At 36.9% G+C, this 19,735-nt stretch overlaps 1 protein-coding gene across 3 annotated transcripts; it reads left to right on the top strand.

Moving 5' to 3' along the window:
- The first annotated feature begins 1,070 nt into the window (after positions 1–1,070).
- Positions 1,071–18,775, top strand: LOC126634122 (probable cyclic nucleotide-gated ion channel 20, chloroplastic). 3 transcript variants are annotated; one of them, XM_050304611.1, is made up of 13 exons: positions 1,071–1,230; positions 1,779–2,094; positions 14,977–15,168; positions 15,300–15,398; positions 15,581–15,718; positions 15,829–16,077; positions 16,158–16,406; positions 16,533–16,678; positions 17,000–17,077; positions 17,444–17,573; positions 17,756–18,002; positions 18,124–18,274; positions 18,548–18,775. In XM_050304611.1, the coding sequence occupies exons 2-13, from the start codon at positions 1,783–1,785 to the stop codon at positions 18,687–18,689; spliced, it is 2,133 nt and encodes a 710-aa protein (XP_050160568.1). In that variant the 5' UTR covers positions 1,071–1,230; positions 1,779–1,782; the 3' UTR covers positions 18,690–18,775. The 3 variants fall into 3 exon arrangements, with proteins under 3 accessions (XP_050160568.1, XP_050160567.1, XP_050160566.1); XM_050304610.1 differs by lacking the exon at positions 1,779–2,094 and adding an exon at positions 14,210–14,525 and having other exon boundaries at positions 1,072–1,230; XM_050304609.1 differs by lacking the exons at positions 1,071–1,230; positions 1,779–2,094 and adding exons at positions 13,504–13,661; positions 14,210–14,525.
- Positions 18,776–19,735: the final 960 nt, after the last annotated feature.

Raw genomic sequence — 19,735 nt, 5'->3', positions numbered from 1 at the left:
AAGAAATAAATACAATACAATCAATAAGTAATCCTTTTGGATGCAGGAGAAGGTACAGAGTTAATCATCTGATGCATCGCCAAATCCTAATAGAAAAAGAAAATTGTTTCAATAGTGGTTAGGCCATTATTTACGAAAAGAAAGCAACGGGATTCGGGATTAAGTTAAAACTCACAGTATTATGACTTCTATTTGTGACACCTAAAAACTCCTAGGATTTGAGGGTCGAAATTGAAATTTTTCTAAACCAAGTTTTGTAATTTGTCTTTGATCATCACTTCTAAGAATTGAAACACATATAAAACTACGGAGTATGCGAGATTGATGTGGGGTGTATCTAGAAAATGAGGGCGTAAGGGTATAAGAGAAAGTATGTGGGGGTGTATGAAGATAAATTTTAATTGAAAAAATAGATGTGGGGTATATTTAGTATTTCAAATGTATTCAATAACATATGGGTTGTGAATAAAACAATCCTAGAATTTAATTTTAACTTCGCTAATCTTATTTCAATTTGTGTGACACATGATCTTCAATAAATTTTATTGTATGATACTGATACTCCAAATTAGAGGAGCAATTGAGTTTTACATCATTATTTTTTTTCTCTTTTATAAATGAACTAGTTAGTGGCTTAGCAATGACATCTTTTTGGGATCGAAAGACTTACAAACACATTTCAACCCTAACCAACGTTGAACCCAGGATGTGCCTTGAGTTTGACAACATTATTTACCTATTGTTTTTCGCGTTAAGATACCATTATTTACTTGAAACTTAAGAGAATCCAAAAATAAATTTCTTAACGTGCCAAGATGTACCCATTTGATATCTCACTCTTTAATTTTTGTCAAACTCACAGATAACTAGGCCAGAAAAAGCAAAGCCATATGTAGAATAAAATAAAAGAATTCAAATTTCTTCCATTTTCATACATGGGACTTGGTCATGTGAAAGAAACAAAGATAATTTTAAAAAGGAAAACATAATTTTTAATAATCTTGTAGATTAATGGATATAATCTCATTCATTCTGGAAATATACGATTTTTAGGTTGTGAATTACTCTTTTTTTTTTCTTTCCTACTTTGGATACAACGAGACCATGAATTGTTTTCTTTGCTTTTGCCTTCCCATCACATGTTTGATCAAAAAACAAAAACATAAGTTCGGAAGCTCCACTCTTCAATTGCCTTGTACTCAATAGTCAAGAGAATTCAGCTCTGATTGGGTTTGTGCTTAATAATTTGTTTTTAATTGTTTAATTTAATTTTTCAAATACTTTATTTTTGTTAGTAATTATTTTCATTGATTTGGTATTTTGTTTGTGTGGAAACAAAAATCAAACAAAATTATGTTCTTATAACTTTCTGGATATCATGCAATCACTTTGTACTTGGTTTTAGGGTTTAGGGTGTTGATTAGTTCACTTTTATTCTTCTTAATACATAAGACCAAGTGAGAACTGAGAAATCAAACAAAATTATGAAGTCAATTTCTGATGGGTTTTTTATTTTTGGTATGAAACATTTTCTAAATTACTGTGATCTAGAGGGAGGGAGATCCGAACTCGGGTGAAGGGGACAAGAACAACCAACTTATTATTATATTGTTTGATTTAGGGTTGTTGAATTCAAGTAAATTGTCTCAGATTGTTCTGCCACAATCTGCATGTATTGGCATAAAACTTCCTTCTATCGAAAACTTTCCTCTCTTCCTCTAACCAATCTGCATATATTACTAAATTTTGATTTGATACCTTTGTATGCTTTCTTCAAGAGAAATGGCTGCTTCAGAAAACGACGAGGCACCAATGCTACATTCGCAATTCTCATATCAATATGCCGATTCTCAGTTCCAGAAATTTGAATCCATTTCCCTGGATGTGCCAAGTTCCATTTCTATGAGTTCAATGGGATCCAATGCAACTGAAACTGAACTTGGAGACCATTCAAGTCCATTCATGCATGCATGTGTTCCGTTCCAGCATTTACGAGTGTGCAAAGATTCTTATTGCACAATTTGCTCAACACGTCAGAGTCTGAAATCAGCTAAGCAGGAAAACCGAAAAGCTTCAAGGCTTTTCAATTCTAAGGTTTTGTTTTTCTCACCTTGTATTCTCACACCAAATTTAGTTCTTTTTAACTGCATTGTTGTATGTGCTTATTATAGCCCCATACTATTTGAAACTTGTGAGCTAATGTAGAAAATGTAACTTGTTAGAGGCACATTAGTCATTCATCTGAGGTTGAATGCTCTACTATAGGCAGAATGGTTAAAAGGAGAGAACTTTCTTGGACCGCGTATGTACATAAGCACCTATTTTGTCTGCTTTATTGCTCATACTGCAGGTCAGATGTCATATTTTGAGTGCAGAGAATTCGTGAAGTCCAGGAGTTTCGTTGTCGATTGGTTCTAGAATCTAAATATTTATAGAGTGGCTTCAGTTTGTTAGTGTTTCTGAATTTAAGAGATTTAAACTTAAGAAAGGAAGCTTAACTAAGAGCAAAAACAAACCGAAGAACACAATGGAAGATGAATAGTTTTCTTCTACTCTCTGTCAAATTACAGAGGAATATTTTTCTATGTTAATGAAAAAACACGAAGCACATGCTTTTACATAACTGATGTCCTAGCACTTGGGACCACACATACACTACATTTCATCCTAGACACACATCTTTCTAATCTCATGGATCACTCAACACATGGCACTCATGGCCTTTTTACAAAACTAGACATTTACACTTTGCCTCATTTGCACAAGTGAATACACCAATTCAAAACAGAAACTTATTCTAAAAAACTTTTCAGCTCAAATACTTATAATTCAACACTCCCCTTTAAGTTTTGAGCTGATTTCACACCAAGCATATCCCTGAGAAAGTTGAACCGATCCTTAGCCAAAGGTTTTGTGAAGATATCTGCAATCTGTTCTTCAGTGGGACAGTATATCAAATCAATGATTCCTTCTTGCAGTGCATCCTTAATGAAGTGATACCTCCTATCAATGTGTTTTGTCTTTTGATGGAACACAGAATTCTTTGTGATAGCAATGGCAGATGTGTTATCACAGTGAAGAGGAGTGGCTACAGTTTGTAATTCTCCAAAATCTTCCAAGACAAATCTCAGCCATATTGCTTGTGTTGTGGCTTCGGATGCGCTTATGTACTCTGCTTCTGCTGTGGACAATGCCACACAGTTTTGTTTGACAGAAGCCCAAGAGAACACACCACTGCCAAAGGAGAATGCATATCCTGATGTGCTTTTGCTGTCTTCCAATGAACCTCCCCAATCACTATCACAGAAGCCAATTAAACATGATTTTCTTCCTTTCACATACTCCAAGCCATAATCCAGAGTTCCCTTGATGTATCTGAGTACTCTCTTTGCAGTCCCATAGTGTCTATTGGTAGGACAATGCATGTACCTTGCCAATAAACTAGCTGCATACATTATATCCGGCCTTGTAGCAGTGAGATATAGAAGGCTTCCCACAATGCTCCTATACAATTCATCACTTGCAGATCCACTTCCATCATCTTTAGACAATTTTTCCGTAGCTACCAAAGGAGTTGAGACAGTCTTTGCTTCATTTAAACCAAATTTGCTCAGTAAAGAGCTAGCATACTTCTTCTGATTAATGAAGATGCAGGAATCAGTTTGTATCACTCCCATCCCAAGGAAGTGGTGAAGGAGACCTAAATCTGTCATCTCATACTTCATTTTCATATCTTCTTTGAACTCTTCTAGCATTGGTTTGCAATTGCCAGTGTAGACAATATCGTCTACATAGATAGAGACAATCAGAATATCCTCTCCCCTTGCTTTTATATACAGTGTTGGTTCACTCAAGCTTTTCTTGAAACCACACTGTGAGAAATAACTGTCTATCTCTCCATACCAAGCTCTCGGAGCTTGTTTTAGACCATAGAGGGCCTTATGAAGTTTGTACACCATTTCTTCCTTGCCTTTTACTACAAAACCTTCAGGCTGCTCAACATAGACATCTTCTTGTAGAACTCCATTCAAAAAAGCCGATTTCACATCTAGTTGATACAGTTTCCAGCTCTTTTGTGCAGCCAAAGCTATTAAGGTTCTAATGGTATCCAACCTAGCAACCGGTGCATAAGTCTCATTGTAGTCCAAACCAGGCTTTTGTGCATAGCCTTTTGCCACCAGCCTGGCTTTATTCTTCAACATTGAACCATCAAGGTTTAATTTGGTTTTGTAAACCCATTTAACCCCTATGACAGGCTTTTCAGTTGGTCTGTCAACAAGCTTCCAGGTGCTATTCTTTTCAATCATAAACAGCTCATCCTCCATAGCTTTTAACCAAGACTCATCTTGTTTGGCATCCTCATACTTCTCTGGATCCATGATACACAGATTACATTGAGCCAATACATCATTCAGATTTCTCCATTTCAAAGGTGTATTGTCAAATGCTTGATTTTTTCCTTCAATTGCATTTGACATGCTTGAAGATTCACCTAAGATAGGTGACCTTGATTCAGATTCATAGTCTTCACTATTAAGAGTTCTTCTAGACTGAGATAGAATAGGTGATGTAGGGGACAACACCATTCTGTCATTACTCTCTGTGCTTATATCACTGTGCATGAAACTTCCAGTATTAAGAAATGTTGACCCTGAGTTCTCTTCCCAATTCCAGACAGCTTCTTCATCAAACACAATGTCTCTTGACAAGAACAACTTCTTAGATAATGGATCAAACACCTTATACCCCTTCTCACAAGTTGCATACCCCACAAATACTCCTTTTAGACTTTTTGGTTCTAGTTTATGTCTCTGTTCACTTGGAACATGAACATAACACAGAGATCCAAATACTCTCAGATGAGCTATTCCTGGCTTTCTACCAGAATAAGCTTCAAAAGGTGTAATGTTGTTTAAGGCCTTTGTGGGGCATCTATTCAGAATATACACAGATGTATGCACAGCTTCTGCCCAGAGAAAGTATGGCATCCTCTTCTCATGCAACATAGATTTCGCCATTTCAATCACTGTTCTGTTCTTTCTTTCCACTACTCCATTTTGTTGTGGAGTATATGCAAGAGTAAGCTGTCTTTGTAAACCTTCTTTCTCACAGAACTGATCAAATTCTGCAGACTTGAACTCCCCTCCTCTGTCACTTCTCAATGTTTTAATCTTGAAACCACTTTGTAATTCTGCCATAGCTTTGAATTTCTTAAAACAGTTGAACGCATCTGACTTATATCTCAAGAAATAGACCCAAATCATTCTGGTAAAATCATCTATCAGCAGCATGAAATACTTATTTCCAGCAAGTGACTCAGTCTTCATAGGTCCACACAAATCGACATGAATCAATTCAAGTGGAGCAGTTGCTCTATACACCTGATTTCTAGGGAATTCTTCTCTGTGCTGTTTACCAAATTGGCATCCTTCACAGACTCCATTGTACTCTGCAAGCTGTGGCAAACCATGTACCATTTCCTTGTCTCTCAATTGTTTGAGACCACCAAAATGTAGATGTCCAAATCTCCTGTGCCAAATCTTAGTGGAGTGAGTAACACTTGCTTTCAGCACCATTTGATTTTCAGAGAACAAAGTCAGTGGATAACACCTATTTACTTTCTTTTTCACTCTCATAACCAAGCATTCTAGTGATGGACCATCATACACATTGCACATTCCACCTCCAAACACCAAGAAGTATCCATGTTCATCCATCTGACCAACACTGAGTAAGTTCTCCTTTAACCCGGGAAGATACATTACTTCTCTAACATATTTTCTCCCTTTATTTGTATCAATAACTAAACATCCCATTCCTGCAACATTCACAAGATCTCCAGTTGGCATTTGGACTTTACCAGCTACATTGGTTCTAACCTCAACAAGCAAATCGACATTTCCTGTCATGTGATTGCTACAACCACTGTCTACATACCACTCTCCATTCACCTTTGGTTCTGTGACAGTGTTGTTTGCATAAAACAGATTTCCTGTCATCTCCAGTTGACTTGCATTATTTGCCTTTTGCACTGACCTGCCTACATTACACTCCCTAGCCCAATGCCCAAATTTATCACAGTTGAAACACTTTGGTTTCCCTTTGTATCTACACTCACCAAAGTGATACTTAGAACACACTTTGCACTGAGGCTTTGCAACCTCCTGACCCACAGACTGAGGTGCATTTGCACTCTGATAATTGTGCAGAGGAGATTTCTGCTGAAATTTGGGTTTTGATTCCCATTTCTTGCCTTTAGAATTCCAATTTCTCTGAGTTCTAGATGAACTCGAATGACCACCACTCTTGTTCTGCTCCTTTGGATTCACTGAGAGTGAAGAGAATGCTCTCTCATTTGCATCAACCATATGCAAATCGAACCGTTGTTCTTGACTCTTTAAGATTGCAACTACTTCCTGCAATTCCACAGTCTCTAAGCACTTTGTATTTTCTATAACCAAACAGATAGAATCATAAGGTTTGCTAAGACTTATCAGGACCTTCTGCACTAGTCTCTCATTCGACAAAGATTCACCAAATGTTCTCATCTGATTTATTAGATCATTCAACCGTGTAAGATAGCTAGACAAAGACTCATCATCTCGCATCCTAGCATATTCAAATTCTCTTCTAAGATTCTGCAATTTCACAGATCGTACCTGATCACCACCATGATACTCTCCATACAACAAATCCCATGCCATCTTCGCTGACTCGGCATTGGCGATTCGAGGGAAGATTTGATCCGAGACTGCATTCTGAATGATTCCCAAAGCCTTTGCGTCTTGCATCAACACAGCTGACATTTCTTCATCTCCATCATCCTCCGACGATCCTTCAGACTTCTTCTTCTTCGGATCCGACGTTTTAACTCATTTCTCCACCAGATTCCACAACCCATGTGATTTGAAGATTGTCACCATTTTGATTCTCCAGAACTCGTAGTTCTCACCGGAGAAGATTGGAGTCCTCACTTCCGAGCCTCCAGATCCAGACATGGTTTTGATCTGAATCGACAACCTTCACAGAGTTTCAAGAGAGCTTCGATTGAGCTCGACAACTTCACAGATTTACGCCCAGATTGTTAAATCCAACCAGGCTCTGAGGCCATGTTAGTGTTTCTGAATTTAAGAGATTTAAACTTAAGAAAGGAAGCTTAACTAAGAGCAAAAACAAACCGAAGAACACAATGGAAGATGAATAGTTTTCTTCTACTCTCTGTCAAATTACAGAGGAATATTTTTCTATGTTAATGAAAAAACACGAAGCACATGCTTTTACATAACTGATGTCCTAGCACTTGGGACCACACATACACTACATTTCATCCTAGACACACATCTTTTTAATCTCATGGATCACTCAACACATGGCACTCATGGCCTTTTTACAAAACTAGACATTTACACTTTGCCTCATTTGCACAAGTGAATACACCAATTCAAAACAGAAACTTATTCTAAAAAACTTTTCAGCTCAAATACTTATAATTCAACACAGTTGATTGCCGTCTTGTTATCTGTTTACTTCTAGGAACTTTCTAATGCTAGTTTGAAAACTTTTATGCATTTTCAGTTTCATGTCTTTTGAATCCTGCAGATTCATATCTCTTTCTATGACGATGCTAAAGGGTGGTTTAGAAGATGTTTCTCTTTTCTAAATCAACGTATTCCAGGAGTCATGAGCCCTCACACTAAAGGTGTGCAACAATGGAATAAATTCTTTGTCTTAGCTTGCTTGGTGGCGATTTTTATAGACCCTTTGTTTTTCTTCGTGTTATCTGCGTGGAAGGTTTGTTTCCCTCATTCCTACACAAGAAGTTCGTCTCATTTCCTTCTCTTTTTCCATAGAAGATTTATTTGATGTTTGGAATTATAAAGCCAAATTCTTCTAAGTCTGGTATTTACTTTCTTAAAATACAGGAATATAAGTGCCTAGTTATCAGCAAGCCCTTGACCACAATAATGGTGTTCTTCAGAACAGTAACTGATTTGATATACTTTTTGCACATGCTTCTCCAGGTAAATGCTTTACCGTGCTTTGAGACAAGTCTTTTGTGTGAATCTGTTGTTTCTAAATTGGTAGCTTTACTACCCTCTTCTGGTTCATATGTTATAGAAGCTTATTACAGGGAAGTTTCCTCCAAGATTGTTTACAGTCTAACTTAGAGTCCGACTAATTTTTTGAAAGTGATTCTTTGCAGTTTAGGTTGGCTTATGTTGCTCCTGAGTCTAGAGTAGTTGGTGCTGGAGAGATAGTGGACCAACCAAAGAAAATTGCTCTCCATTATCTCCAGGGAAAATTTCTCGTTGACTTGTTTATCGTTTTACCGCTTCCTCAAGTAAGGCTTTATGTTCTTCTCCCTTTTTTCACAGACGCCAATTGTACATGCTTCATTTCATATTGCTACTGTCTTGTTTCTATGATTTAGCGATTTTGAATTGTTTTCAGATCATAATTTTGGCTATTTTACCACAATTTTTCGGATCATCTGGAGCAAATGACGCAAAGAATCTTCTACGCATGGCAGTTCTTTTCCAGTACATTCCCAGGTTGTATAGATTTCTACCTCTGCTTGCTGGTCAGTCCCCATATGGATTTGTGCTTGAGTCAGCACGGACAAACTTCATAATAAACCTCCTCACCTTCATGTTGGCTGGCCACGTTGTTGGATCCTGCTGGTACCTCTTTGGCTTACAGGTGTGTGGAGGCCCTTGCATGCATGAAGAGTTTCATTATTTGTTAAATTTCCCCCCTTTTATTCTCATTTCTTGTCGCAGAGGGTTAATCAATGTCTTCGAAATGCATGTCATAACTCTGATATCCCCAGTGAATTGTGCATGAAATTCATAGACTGTGGGTTTGGTGAGCAAGGATGGAAATGGGCGAACTGGATAGACAATGAGAATGCTACTACTTGTTTTAGTGAAGAGGGTTTTGCCTATGGAATCTATGTTAAAGCTGTCGATCTCACTACTGCAGATAGCGTAATAACTAAATATGTATACTCATTGTTTTGGGGATTCCAGGTATGTTATTTCCGTTATACTAATAGTTAGTTTATTTGATGATTTGATCAATTTTTGCTACAACTCTGCTCCGGTGAAATGAACGCACCCTTCTGCTAACATATTATCATATTTGGTTTTATGAAGCAAATCAGCACTCTGGCGGGAAATCAAGTTCCAAGCTATTTTGTTTGGGAAGTCCTGTTTACCATGGCAATTATCGGACTTGGCCTCTTGCTTCAATTTCCATTCCCACAATGCTACATTGAACAACTTTCAAGGATTTGATGCTCAAACTCGAAATCTTCACATCATCCTTTAATCTACATTGATTTAACGACAAATACTCAATGGAAGGGCACCCAGAAATTAGTTGGATGAATCCAAGTTTACTCAACACTACGGTCGTGAGGGACATAGATTCCAAAGACGGAAGGCTTATACAACTCATATTGTCCACTATTCTCACATTCTCTAAATTTAGTGTAGTTAAAGACTTTGCATTGAGAATGGTTTGCGATAATTTGTATATGGCATTTTTATCAGGGCCAAGTTTTCTCTTAAGAATGATGTCTATCTCTTTAATGTTTCTCTCAACAGCAAAACTCGTCCACTTATCTATGATAGCCGTGCTTCCTCTCCCTCCGCCATACCTCATGTGAAGTGTAAGCTTGTCCACGGTGTATTTATCTTTCTCGCGACGCTTCAAGCACTTTTTCAAGAAGTCAATGAACAATTTGTGCTCGAGGGTGTGCCAATCACTGCCTGGCTCCTCATACTCATTGAAAACTAAGACTGGGATCGAAGACCACACCCGTTCCCATTGCCTGGAAAGAATGCTGGCCCGAACAGCGAGTTTGGTGGGGAGGAGAATGAGAACTTGGGAGACAACAAGGTCGGGTAATTCAAACTCGCGTGTGACCACGGCCGTACCATGTTGGTTTTGAATGTCATGATTCTGATCCTGGCTTTTGATCTTTTTATTTATGATTCTGATATCGTTACAAGCTTCGGCTTTTCTCTTAATCATAGTGGTGTCTCTTTTTGCAAAACGGCGCTCGCAGTGAACAGATCAAAACAAGAGGACACTCAGTAACCTGATACTGTGCGATTTTAGTAGAAACAAAAACACATTGAGAAACCTGATGAGTAAGAAGAAGGATGGAAGGGTGTAAAATTGCGAAGACAGAAATAAAAAAAAAAGCCAAGCTTCTATATTGATAACCAGAAGGCTTTTCCTACTCTCTTCCAAATGCCAATTTTTAACAGATCAATCGTTTTCAACTCCTGTTCCTAATCGGAAACAACTCTCCCTTGGTTTTCTATGGCGGAATAAGAAATAAATACAATACAATCAATAAGTAATCCTTTTGGAAACAGGAAAAGGTACAGAGTTAATCATCTGATGCATCGCCAAATCCTAATAGAAAAAGAAAATGGTTTCAATAGTGGTTAGGACATTATTTACGATAAGAAAGCGAAGGGATTCGGGATTAAGTTAAAACTCACAGTATTATGACTTCTATTTGTGACACCTAAAAACTCCTAGGATTTGAGGGTCGAAATTGAAAATTTTACGTTTCATAACGCACATGAAGTTTAAGAGTTAAGAATTCCAAGTTACTGAAATCCATATTTTCGAGGGACATAATTAAGAATTCCAAACGTGCTCACGTATCACCCACTTGTTGTCCACGTTCGGCCACATGTGCGGGGCATGTTGAAAGTTGAATATGTGTGGATAGTGGTGACGGACAAGGCTAGCTAAGGGCTTATATAGAACCCCCAAAAGGAAAAATGGCCAATCTTTGTTAATGGAAATTGAAGTTTGCGCACTCTTTTTTCTCATGCACTTCTTCCTTTTTCGAAGCCTTACGAAATGGAGAATCAAAGAACAAAGCAAATGGACTAGTTGAGAAGAGAGCGTAAAAATTACCGTCCTTCTTTGTTCTTTTTTTTCTCTCTTTGTAAAGGAGGTCGGCCTAAATAAAATAGGTACTGATCAGAGCCAGCCCTGAGGGTGTGCAAAATGTGCCACCACACATGCCCCGATTCGCAAGGGCCGCAAATTTTCTTTACATTTAAACAAATACATATTATATACTTAAATGTGCAAGATAATAATAATTATCATACTAGCGCTAGTGGTGCAGGTCTTCAATCTTCTTGTACACGGCTTGGGTTCAAATCCTTGTAGAACTATTTTGCTATTTTTAAGCTTTGCAATAACAAAGAAAATACAGTATTAAAAAAAATGAAGGGCCTCCATCTAAATCTTGCACAGGGCCCCTAAATTCTCAAGGCCGGCCCTAGTACTAGTCCACGTACATTGAGCAAGTTCTACTTGAGTCGTTGTAGTTTCAGTTCTTGGATTTAACCTTACCTAGTTTGCTAATTGTTGCAGTATGAGAGCAACAGGATATTGCCTTCAAAATTTTCTATTTTTCATCTTTCCTCTTTTTTTTTGCGGGGTGGGAAAATCTGTCGTCAAAAACTAACAAAACCTACCAAGCTTTTGGTAATAAAACCAAACTGGACCAGTCAATGGTTCGGTTGCCCTGTTTAATTGTCGTTTAACCTAACCAAAAAGCCGATCATAGTTTATTAATTAAATGTGAAGAATACACACCGACCGTACACACACGCATGATACAAGCTTATATACGCATGATGAACAAATTTGCAAGACACAACACACAAAAGGAAGAGGATCGATAGAAACCAAAGAATACAACGATATATAGGACAGGGAAACAATTTTTGTGTATATTATGTGATGGATGAAAACTCTCAAAGCAACCATATGCTTCTACTAGGACACTACAGAGAAGGTCACTGTGGCACCAAATTACCTTACGATCCCAAAGCACCATTTAATAATAGATTCAACAAACTCAAACAGCTCACCTCCAGTAGTAGAACTACCAGATCAACTTCACTGCGACCAAACTCGCCTATAGCATACAGTGAGAATATGAACCTTCGTGGTTTGCACTCTCGCTTAGCAGATAAGGTCCTCTTTCATTCCAAAATCACTAATACAAGAAGCCAAAGGCTTGTTTCAATCAATAAACACAATTGATGAACATCTTTCTATCATCATTTGCTACATCAAATGACAGAAAAATCTTCACCAATAAGAAATTAACAAAATCAGTGCATAATTAACTTGTTCTAGAAAGGTTGGAAGAAAGCAATATAGAACCCCTTTATAATCTGGCAACTGGTAAACTCGTTACTTTTAACAAATACCAATTACCAGATTAATAAGCAGATTAAGAAAAAATTAGTAAGGGTATAATATTCAAAATGTCTTTACTAGGTGAACTAACACTATTGTGATCTAATCCAATGCCAACCACTACCCGGTACGCCTGATTATTATGAACTGCGTTTTAAATTGAATTCAAATGTCCACAAATCTTTAATGCAGAAGCACATGAGATTTCACTTTGTTTCGCTGCCAATGCTACATAGGCGATTTCTTCTTCTCTGGACATGTTTTTCATTATTTGAGAATGATATTTATTTTCAGAAGGTAAGGTCTGTTTAACATCATCATTAAACTCGCTACCATCAAATTTAAAGTATTACATAAAGGTTCATAGGCTTAAGCAAGGACATATGGTACCTAATCGAAATGACATAATTTTTCCAAACCAAGTTTTGTAATTTGACTTTGATCATCACATCTAAGAATTGAAACACATATATAGGACATTATAAAACTACGGAGTATGCGAGATTGATGTGAGGTGTATCTAGAAAATGAGGGTGTAAGGGTATAAGAGAAAGTATGTGGGGGTGTATGAAGATAAATTTTAATTAAAAAAATAGATGTGGGGTATATTTAGTATTTCAGATGTATTCAATAATATGTGGGTTGTGAGAAAACAATCCTAGAATTTAATTTTAACTTCTCTAATCTTATTTCAATTTGTGTGACACATGATGATCTTCAATAAATTTTATTGTATGATAATGATACTCCAAATTAGAGGAGCAATTGAGTTTTACATCATTATTTTTTTTTCTCTTTTAAAAATGAACTAATTGGTGGCTTCGCAACAACATCTTTTTTGGTTGAAAAACTTATAGAGACATTTCAGCCTTAACCAACGCTGAACCCAAGACGTGCCTTGAGTTTGACAACATTATTTTCCTTTTGTTTTTCGTGTTAAGATACCATTATTTACTTGAAACTTAAGAGAATCCAAAAAATAATTTTCTTAACGCGCCAAGATGTACCCATTTGACATCTCACTCTTTAATTTTTGTCAAACTCACAGATAACCAGGCCAGAAAAAGCAAAGCCATATGTAGAATAAAATAGTAGAATTCAAATTTCTTCCATTCATAGATGGGACTTGGTCATGTGAAAGAAACAAAGAGAAATTTAAAAAGGAAAACATAATTTTTAATAATCTTGTAGATTAATGGATATAATCTCATTCATTCCGGAAATATACGATTTTTAGGTTGTGAATTACTTATTTTTTCTTTCCTATTTTGGATACGACGAGACCATGAATTGTTTTCTTTGCTTTTGCTTCCCATCACATATTTGATCCAAAAACAAAAACATAAGATCGGAAGCTCCACTCTTCAATTGCCTTGGACTCCATATAGTCAAGAGAATTCAGCTCTGATTGGGTTTGTGCTTAATAATTTGTTTTTAATTGTTTAATTTAATTTTTCAAATACTTTATTTTTGTTAGTAATTATTTTCATTGATTTGGTATTTTGTTTGTGTGGAAACAGAAATCGAACAAAATTATGTTCTTATAACTTTCTGGATATCATGCAATCACTTTGTACTTGGTTTTACGGTTTGGGGTGTTGATCAGTTCACTTTTATTCTTCTTAATACATAAGACCAAGTGAGAACTGAGAAATCAAACAAAATTATGAAGTCAATTTCTTATGGGTTTTTTATTTTTAGTTTGAAATATTTTCTAAATTACTGTGATCTAGAGGGAGGGAGATCCGAACTCGGGTGAAAGGAACAAGAACAACCAACTTATTATTATATTGTTTGATTTAGGGTTGTTGAATTCAAGTAAATTGTCTCAAATTGTGCTGCCTCAATCTGCATGTATTGGCATAAAACTTCCTTCTATCTAAAACTTTCCTCTCTTCCTCTAACCAATCTGCATATATTACTAAATTTTGATTTGATACCTTTGTATGCTTTCTTCAAGAGAAATGGCTGCTTCAGAAAACGACGAGGCACCAATGCTACATTCGCAATTCTCATATCAATATGCCGATTCTCAGTTCCAGAAATTTGAATCCATTTCCCTGGATGTGCCAAGTTCCATTTCCATGAGTTCAATGGGATCCAATGCAACTGAAACTGAACTTGGAGACCATTCAAGTCCATTCATGCATGCATGCGTTCCGTTCCAGCATTTACGAGTGTGCAAAGATTCTTATTGCACAATTTGCTCAACACGTCAGAGTCTGAAATCAGCTAAGCAGGAAAACCGAAAAGCTTCAAGGCTTTTCAATTCTAAGGTTTTGTTTTTCTCACCTTGTATTCCCACACCAAATTTAATTCTTTTTAACTGCATTGTTGTATGTGCTTATTATAGCCCAATACTATTTGAAACTTGTGAGCTAATGTAGAAAATGTAACTTGTTAGAGGCACATTATTCATTCATCTGAGGTTGAATGCTCTACTATAGGCAGAATGGTTAAAAGGAGAGAACTTTCTTGGACCGCGTACGTACATAAGCACCTATTTTGTCTGCTTTATTGCTCATACTGCAGGTCAGATGTCATATTTTGAGTGCAGAGAATTCGTGAAGTCGAGGAGTTTCGTTGTCGATTTGTTCTAGAATCTAAATATTTATAGAGTGGCTTCAGTTGATTGCCGTCTTGTTATCTGTATACTTCTAGGAACTTTCTAATGCTAATTTGAAAACTTTTATGCATTTTCAGTTTCACGTCTTTTGAATCCTGCAGATTCATATCTCTTTCTATGACGATGCTAAAGGCTGGTTTAGAAGATGTTTCTCTTTTCTAAATCAACGTATTCCAGGAGTCATGAGCCCTCACACTAAAGGTGTGCAACAATGGAATAAATTCTTTGTCTTAGCTTGCTTGGTGGCGATTTTTATAGACCCTTTGTTTTTCTTCGTGTTATCTGCATGGAAGGTTTGTTTCCCTCATTCCTACACAAGAAGTTCGTCTCATTTCCTTCTCTTTTTCCATAGAAGATTTATTTGATGTTTGGAATTATAAAGCCAAATTCTTCTAAGTCTGGTATTTACTTTCTTAAAATACAGGAATATAAGTGCCTAGTTATCAGCAAGCCCTTGACCACAATAATGGTGTTCTTCAGAACAGTAACTGATTTGATATACTTTTTGCACATGCTTCTCCAGGTAAATGCTTTACCGTGCTTTGAGACAAGTGTTTCGTGTGAATCTGTTGTTTCTAAATCGGTAGCTTTACTAGCCTCTTCTGGTTCATATGTTATAGAAGCTTATTACAGGGAAGTTTCCTCCAAGATTGTTTACAGTCTAACATAGAGTCCGACTAATTTTTTGAAAGTGATTCTTTGCAGTTTAGGTTGGCTTATGTTGCTCCTGAGTCTAGAGTAGTTGGTGCTGGAGAGATAGTGGACCAACCAAAGAAAATTGCTCTCCATTATCTCCAGGGAAAATTTCTCGTTGACTTGTTTATCGTTTTACCGCTTCCTCAAGTAAGGCTTTATGTTCTTCTCCCTTTTTTCACAGACACCAATTGTACATGCTTCATTTCATATTGCTACTGTCTTGTTTCTATGATTTAGCGATTTTGAATTTTTTTCAGATCATAATTTTGGCTATTTTACCACAATTTTTCGGATCATCTGGAGCAAATGACGCAAAGAATCTTCTACGCATGGCAGTTCTTTTCCAGTACATTCCCAGGTTGTATAGATTTCTACCTCTGCTTGCTGGTCAGTCCCCATATGGATTTGTGCTTGAGTCAGCACGGACAAACTTCATAATAAACCTCCTCACCTTCATGTTGGCTGGCCACGTTGTTGGATCCTGCTGGTACCTCTTTGGCTTACAGGTGTGTGGAGGCCCTTGCATGCATGAAGAGTTTCATTATTTGTTAAATTTCCCCCCTTTTATTCTCATTTCTTGTCGCAGAGGGTTAATCAATGTCTTCGAAATGCATGTCATAACTCTGATATCCCCAGTGAATTGTGCATGAAATTCATAGACTGTGGGTTTGGCGAGCAAGGATGGAAATGGGAGAACTGGATAGACAATGAGAATGCTACTACTTGTTTTAGTGAAGAGGGTTTTGCCTATGGAATCTATGTTAAAGCTGTCGATCTCACTACTGCAGATAGCGTAATAACTAAATATGTATACTCATTGTTTTGGGGATTCCAGGTATGTTATTTCCGTTATACTAATAGTTAGTTTATTTGATGATTTGATCAATTTTTGCTACAACTCTGCTCCGGTGAAATGAACGCACCCTTCTGCTAACATATTATCATATTTGGTTTTATGAAGCAAATCAGCACTCTGGCGGGAAATCAAGTTCCAAGCTATTTTGTTTGGGAAGTCCTGTTTACCATGGCAATTATCGGACTTGGCCTCTTGCTTTTTTCTCTTCTAATTGGAAATATGCAGAATTTTCTTCAGTCTCTTGGACGGAGGTACTACTTTTACTATTATTTTCACTTCATAAATCTACTACATACCCAAGCTGCTTGAAAGGGATAGAGGTAATATCGACCACACTGCTCGTTGAATGTCTTCATAAAAACAGACGTTTACTGAAAATAAGGAGATCTATGCAAGTATTGATGTAGGGCATACGTAAGAATAGTACCAACAAGTTTGTCAGACTTGGATTAGATGTACGTACATAGTACCAATAACGAAAAGCATCACCTACACATGAAAAACGAATCATTAGCAGTGGTTCTGTATAATTTCATGAAATGTGACGATCACCTTGTTTTTTTCTCTGTCAGGAGATTTGAGATGTTATTGCGACGTCGTGACGTAGAATGGTGGATGAGCTATCGCCACTTTCCAGAAGAACTGAGAAGGTATGTTTGTATTATAACTTAATTTGCTTAAATTCTAGTCACCAAGTAATGCAAATATATCCTCGTACGTTAAAGTTTGGCATCATTGTTCTGCCGGATATAAGCAAATCTGTGCTCTTAAATTCCAGAGCGTTCTGGTATCCCCGAAAAATTTCAAAAAAACTCTAACTGCTTTGCAGATCAGCTAGAACATTCTGTAATTATCTTCAACTTTGATCCAAATAGTCATAGCGTGCACGGTGCACATTGTAAAATTTTGAGAGTAATCACAATGATTACATAGTTATGTTCGTTAATGAAGAACTTTTATCACAATTTTTTATGAATCGTCTGCAATTTACCCAATGTATTGCGTCGTGTGTGTAGGCAAGTAAGGCAAGCTGAACGGTATAACTGGTCCGCCACTAGAGGTGTAAATGAAGAAATGCTTTTGGAGAATCTGCCCGAAGACCTTCAAAGAGATATACGACGCCATCTCTTCAAATTTGTGAAAAAAGTAAGATCTCTATCATATATTCTAACAGAGTAGTCAATCTGAGGTTACATTACTTACGCGTTCTTTGCTTTTAGATGCTGCACTCGTATAAGACAATATTGGCATGGTTTTAGGATATAATGCTACCAAATTTTTGTTAATGCACCGTTTATTGTCCCATAACTTACAAGATAAATTTGCAGGTTCGGATTTTTACCCTGCTAGAAGACCCGGTTTTGGATGCAATCTGTGAGAAACTAAAACAAAAGACATACATCAAAGGAAGCAAGATCTTCTATCCTGGAGGTCTAGTTGAGAAGATGGTTTTTATCGTGCGCGGAAGAGTAGAGAGCATTGGGGAGGATGGGATTGTTGTTTCGTTATGCGAAGGAGATGTTTGCGGCGAGGAACTTCTCACATGGCGTCTCGAGCATCCTTCAGTAAACAATGGTTTTCACTTTTGACTCATTTATCACTGGTTTAAAAACATCTTGTTGACTCAAATTAGTAGTGACATGCCTAAACTTACATACTCATCCGACATGGTTTTGTTTCGTGGATGGAAAAAAAGTCAGGATTCCTGGTCGGAAATTGTTGAGCAATAGGATGGTAAGGTGCTTAAGTAACGTTGAAGCATTTTCGCTGCGAGCTGCAGATCTTGAAGAGTTCACTAGCCGTTTTGCAAGATTCCTGCGGAATGCACGAGTGCAAGGAGCCATAAGGTTTCTTCTATTTCAAGTTTCAACAAATATAGCTTTTTGCTCTTGTTTACCTCCAGTGAAATATTCATTAGAGGCAACATTTTAATCGTAAAGTTAAGCAAAACCAAACTCATTCATGCATCGTTAACATGTTGGTACGTTTTGTTAGCCATAACAATATAAACAGATTAGCTATAACATATCGACAATTTGTTCTTTAATAAACAACAAACGCTCGGTCTTGTTGTCGAACTATTATTGGTAGTGAGAGATGGTGTTCTTCTGTTTTGATAGGTATGAGTCACCGTATTGGAGAGGTCTTGCAGCAAAGAGAATTCAAGTAGCATGGAGATACAGGAAGAAGCGTCTAAGTCGTGCAAGCGTATCCCAGAACTCCTCTCCTCTGCATAGGACTTTTTGGTCGAACATCGGATGAAACGCAGCGTTTCATGTAAAGAATTATTTAATGTCTGAAATTGGTTGATATTTATTTAATCTATTTACTGTAGCTCTTAGCAAGAAGGGTCCAGAATGTCAAAAAGTTCTATTGACTCGAAATTCTGCAATTTTCTCAAGGTGCCCATTATTTTCCATATTTACAAATGAGATGAGAATTCCTTGCTAACTTGCGCACTTACCCTTTTAGTTGGTGGGAATATTTGGCGGAGCAAATGCCCTTTCACCTACCCTTTCAACTATGAAAAGTAGAAGACAAATATGACACACTGAGGAAGAGAGGAATCGAATAAATAACCTCATGTAGACGCGTGCTTGTAATTCTATACCTGAGGTTGATGACATTGTCAGTAACTTAGAATAGTTTAGACTAACATGCACCAAATTCATGCACCAAACTCTTGTACACTACGTTCGTCTTCAAGCCGATGGCATCGCCCATCGCCTTGCTCGTTATGCCCTTGGAGTTGTTAGTCCGTGGGTTAGATATACCTCTTGGCTTCATAGCCGATGTGATTTTGAACGATGTGAAGTAATTGTTATGGATTGTCGTTTTAATACTGTTTGTTTGCCCTTTTGCTATCTCAATGCAAATTTTCATTACAAATAGTAATCAAATTTCAACTTGGATTAAAGTACAAATTTTATTGGTTTCACATCATTTAGTGCATGATTTGGTGAACAAATTTAGTGTATCGAGCATTACTCTTCTGTTGTGCTACTTACACCAAATATTTGTACCATTTTTTGCACTAAATGATGTGACACTTTTTGCATCATATAAATTTTTACTACAATTATTAATCAATTTCAACTTAAATTAAAGTACAAATTTAATTGGTATCACATCATTTTGTGCAAAAAAGTTGATGTTCTCTTTAGACCAATTCCATAATTCTTTCTCGAAACAACTATCGTCTTCAACTTACCCCTACCTCATTCAAAAAAAAAAAAAAATATATATATATATATATATATTTTTTTTTTTACTATCCAAAAATTGGACTTTCAGGACAACAATAATGG

This window comes from Malus sylvestris, chromosome 9 (assembly GCF_916048215.2).
Source record: "Malus sylvestris chromosome 9, drMalSylv7.2, whole genome shotgun sequence".
In the NCBI taxonomy this organism is placed as follows: Eukaryota; Viridiplantae; Streptophyta; class Magnoliopsida; order Rosales; family Rosaceae; genus Malus; species Malus sylvestris.
Note: the sequence above shows the minus strand (reverse complement) of the source record. Positions and strands in the feature narration are given on the sequence as shown.

Excerpts from the sequence above, each read along its gene's own strand:
- LOC126634122 (XM_050304611.1), top strand. The coding sequence starts at position 1,783 with ATGGCTGCTTCAGAAAACGACGAGGCACCAATGCTACATTCGCAATTC. Across the intron at positions 17,574-17,755 it reads TCTTCAAATTTGTGAAAAAA|GTTCGGATTTTTACCCTGCT; the intron begins GTAAGATCTCTA and ends ATAAATTTGCAG. Across the intron at positions 18,003-18,123 it reads GCATCCTTCAGTAAACAATG|TCAGGATTCCTGGTCGGAAA; the intron begins GTTTTCACTTTT and ends ATGGAAAAAAAG.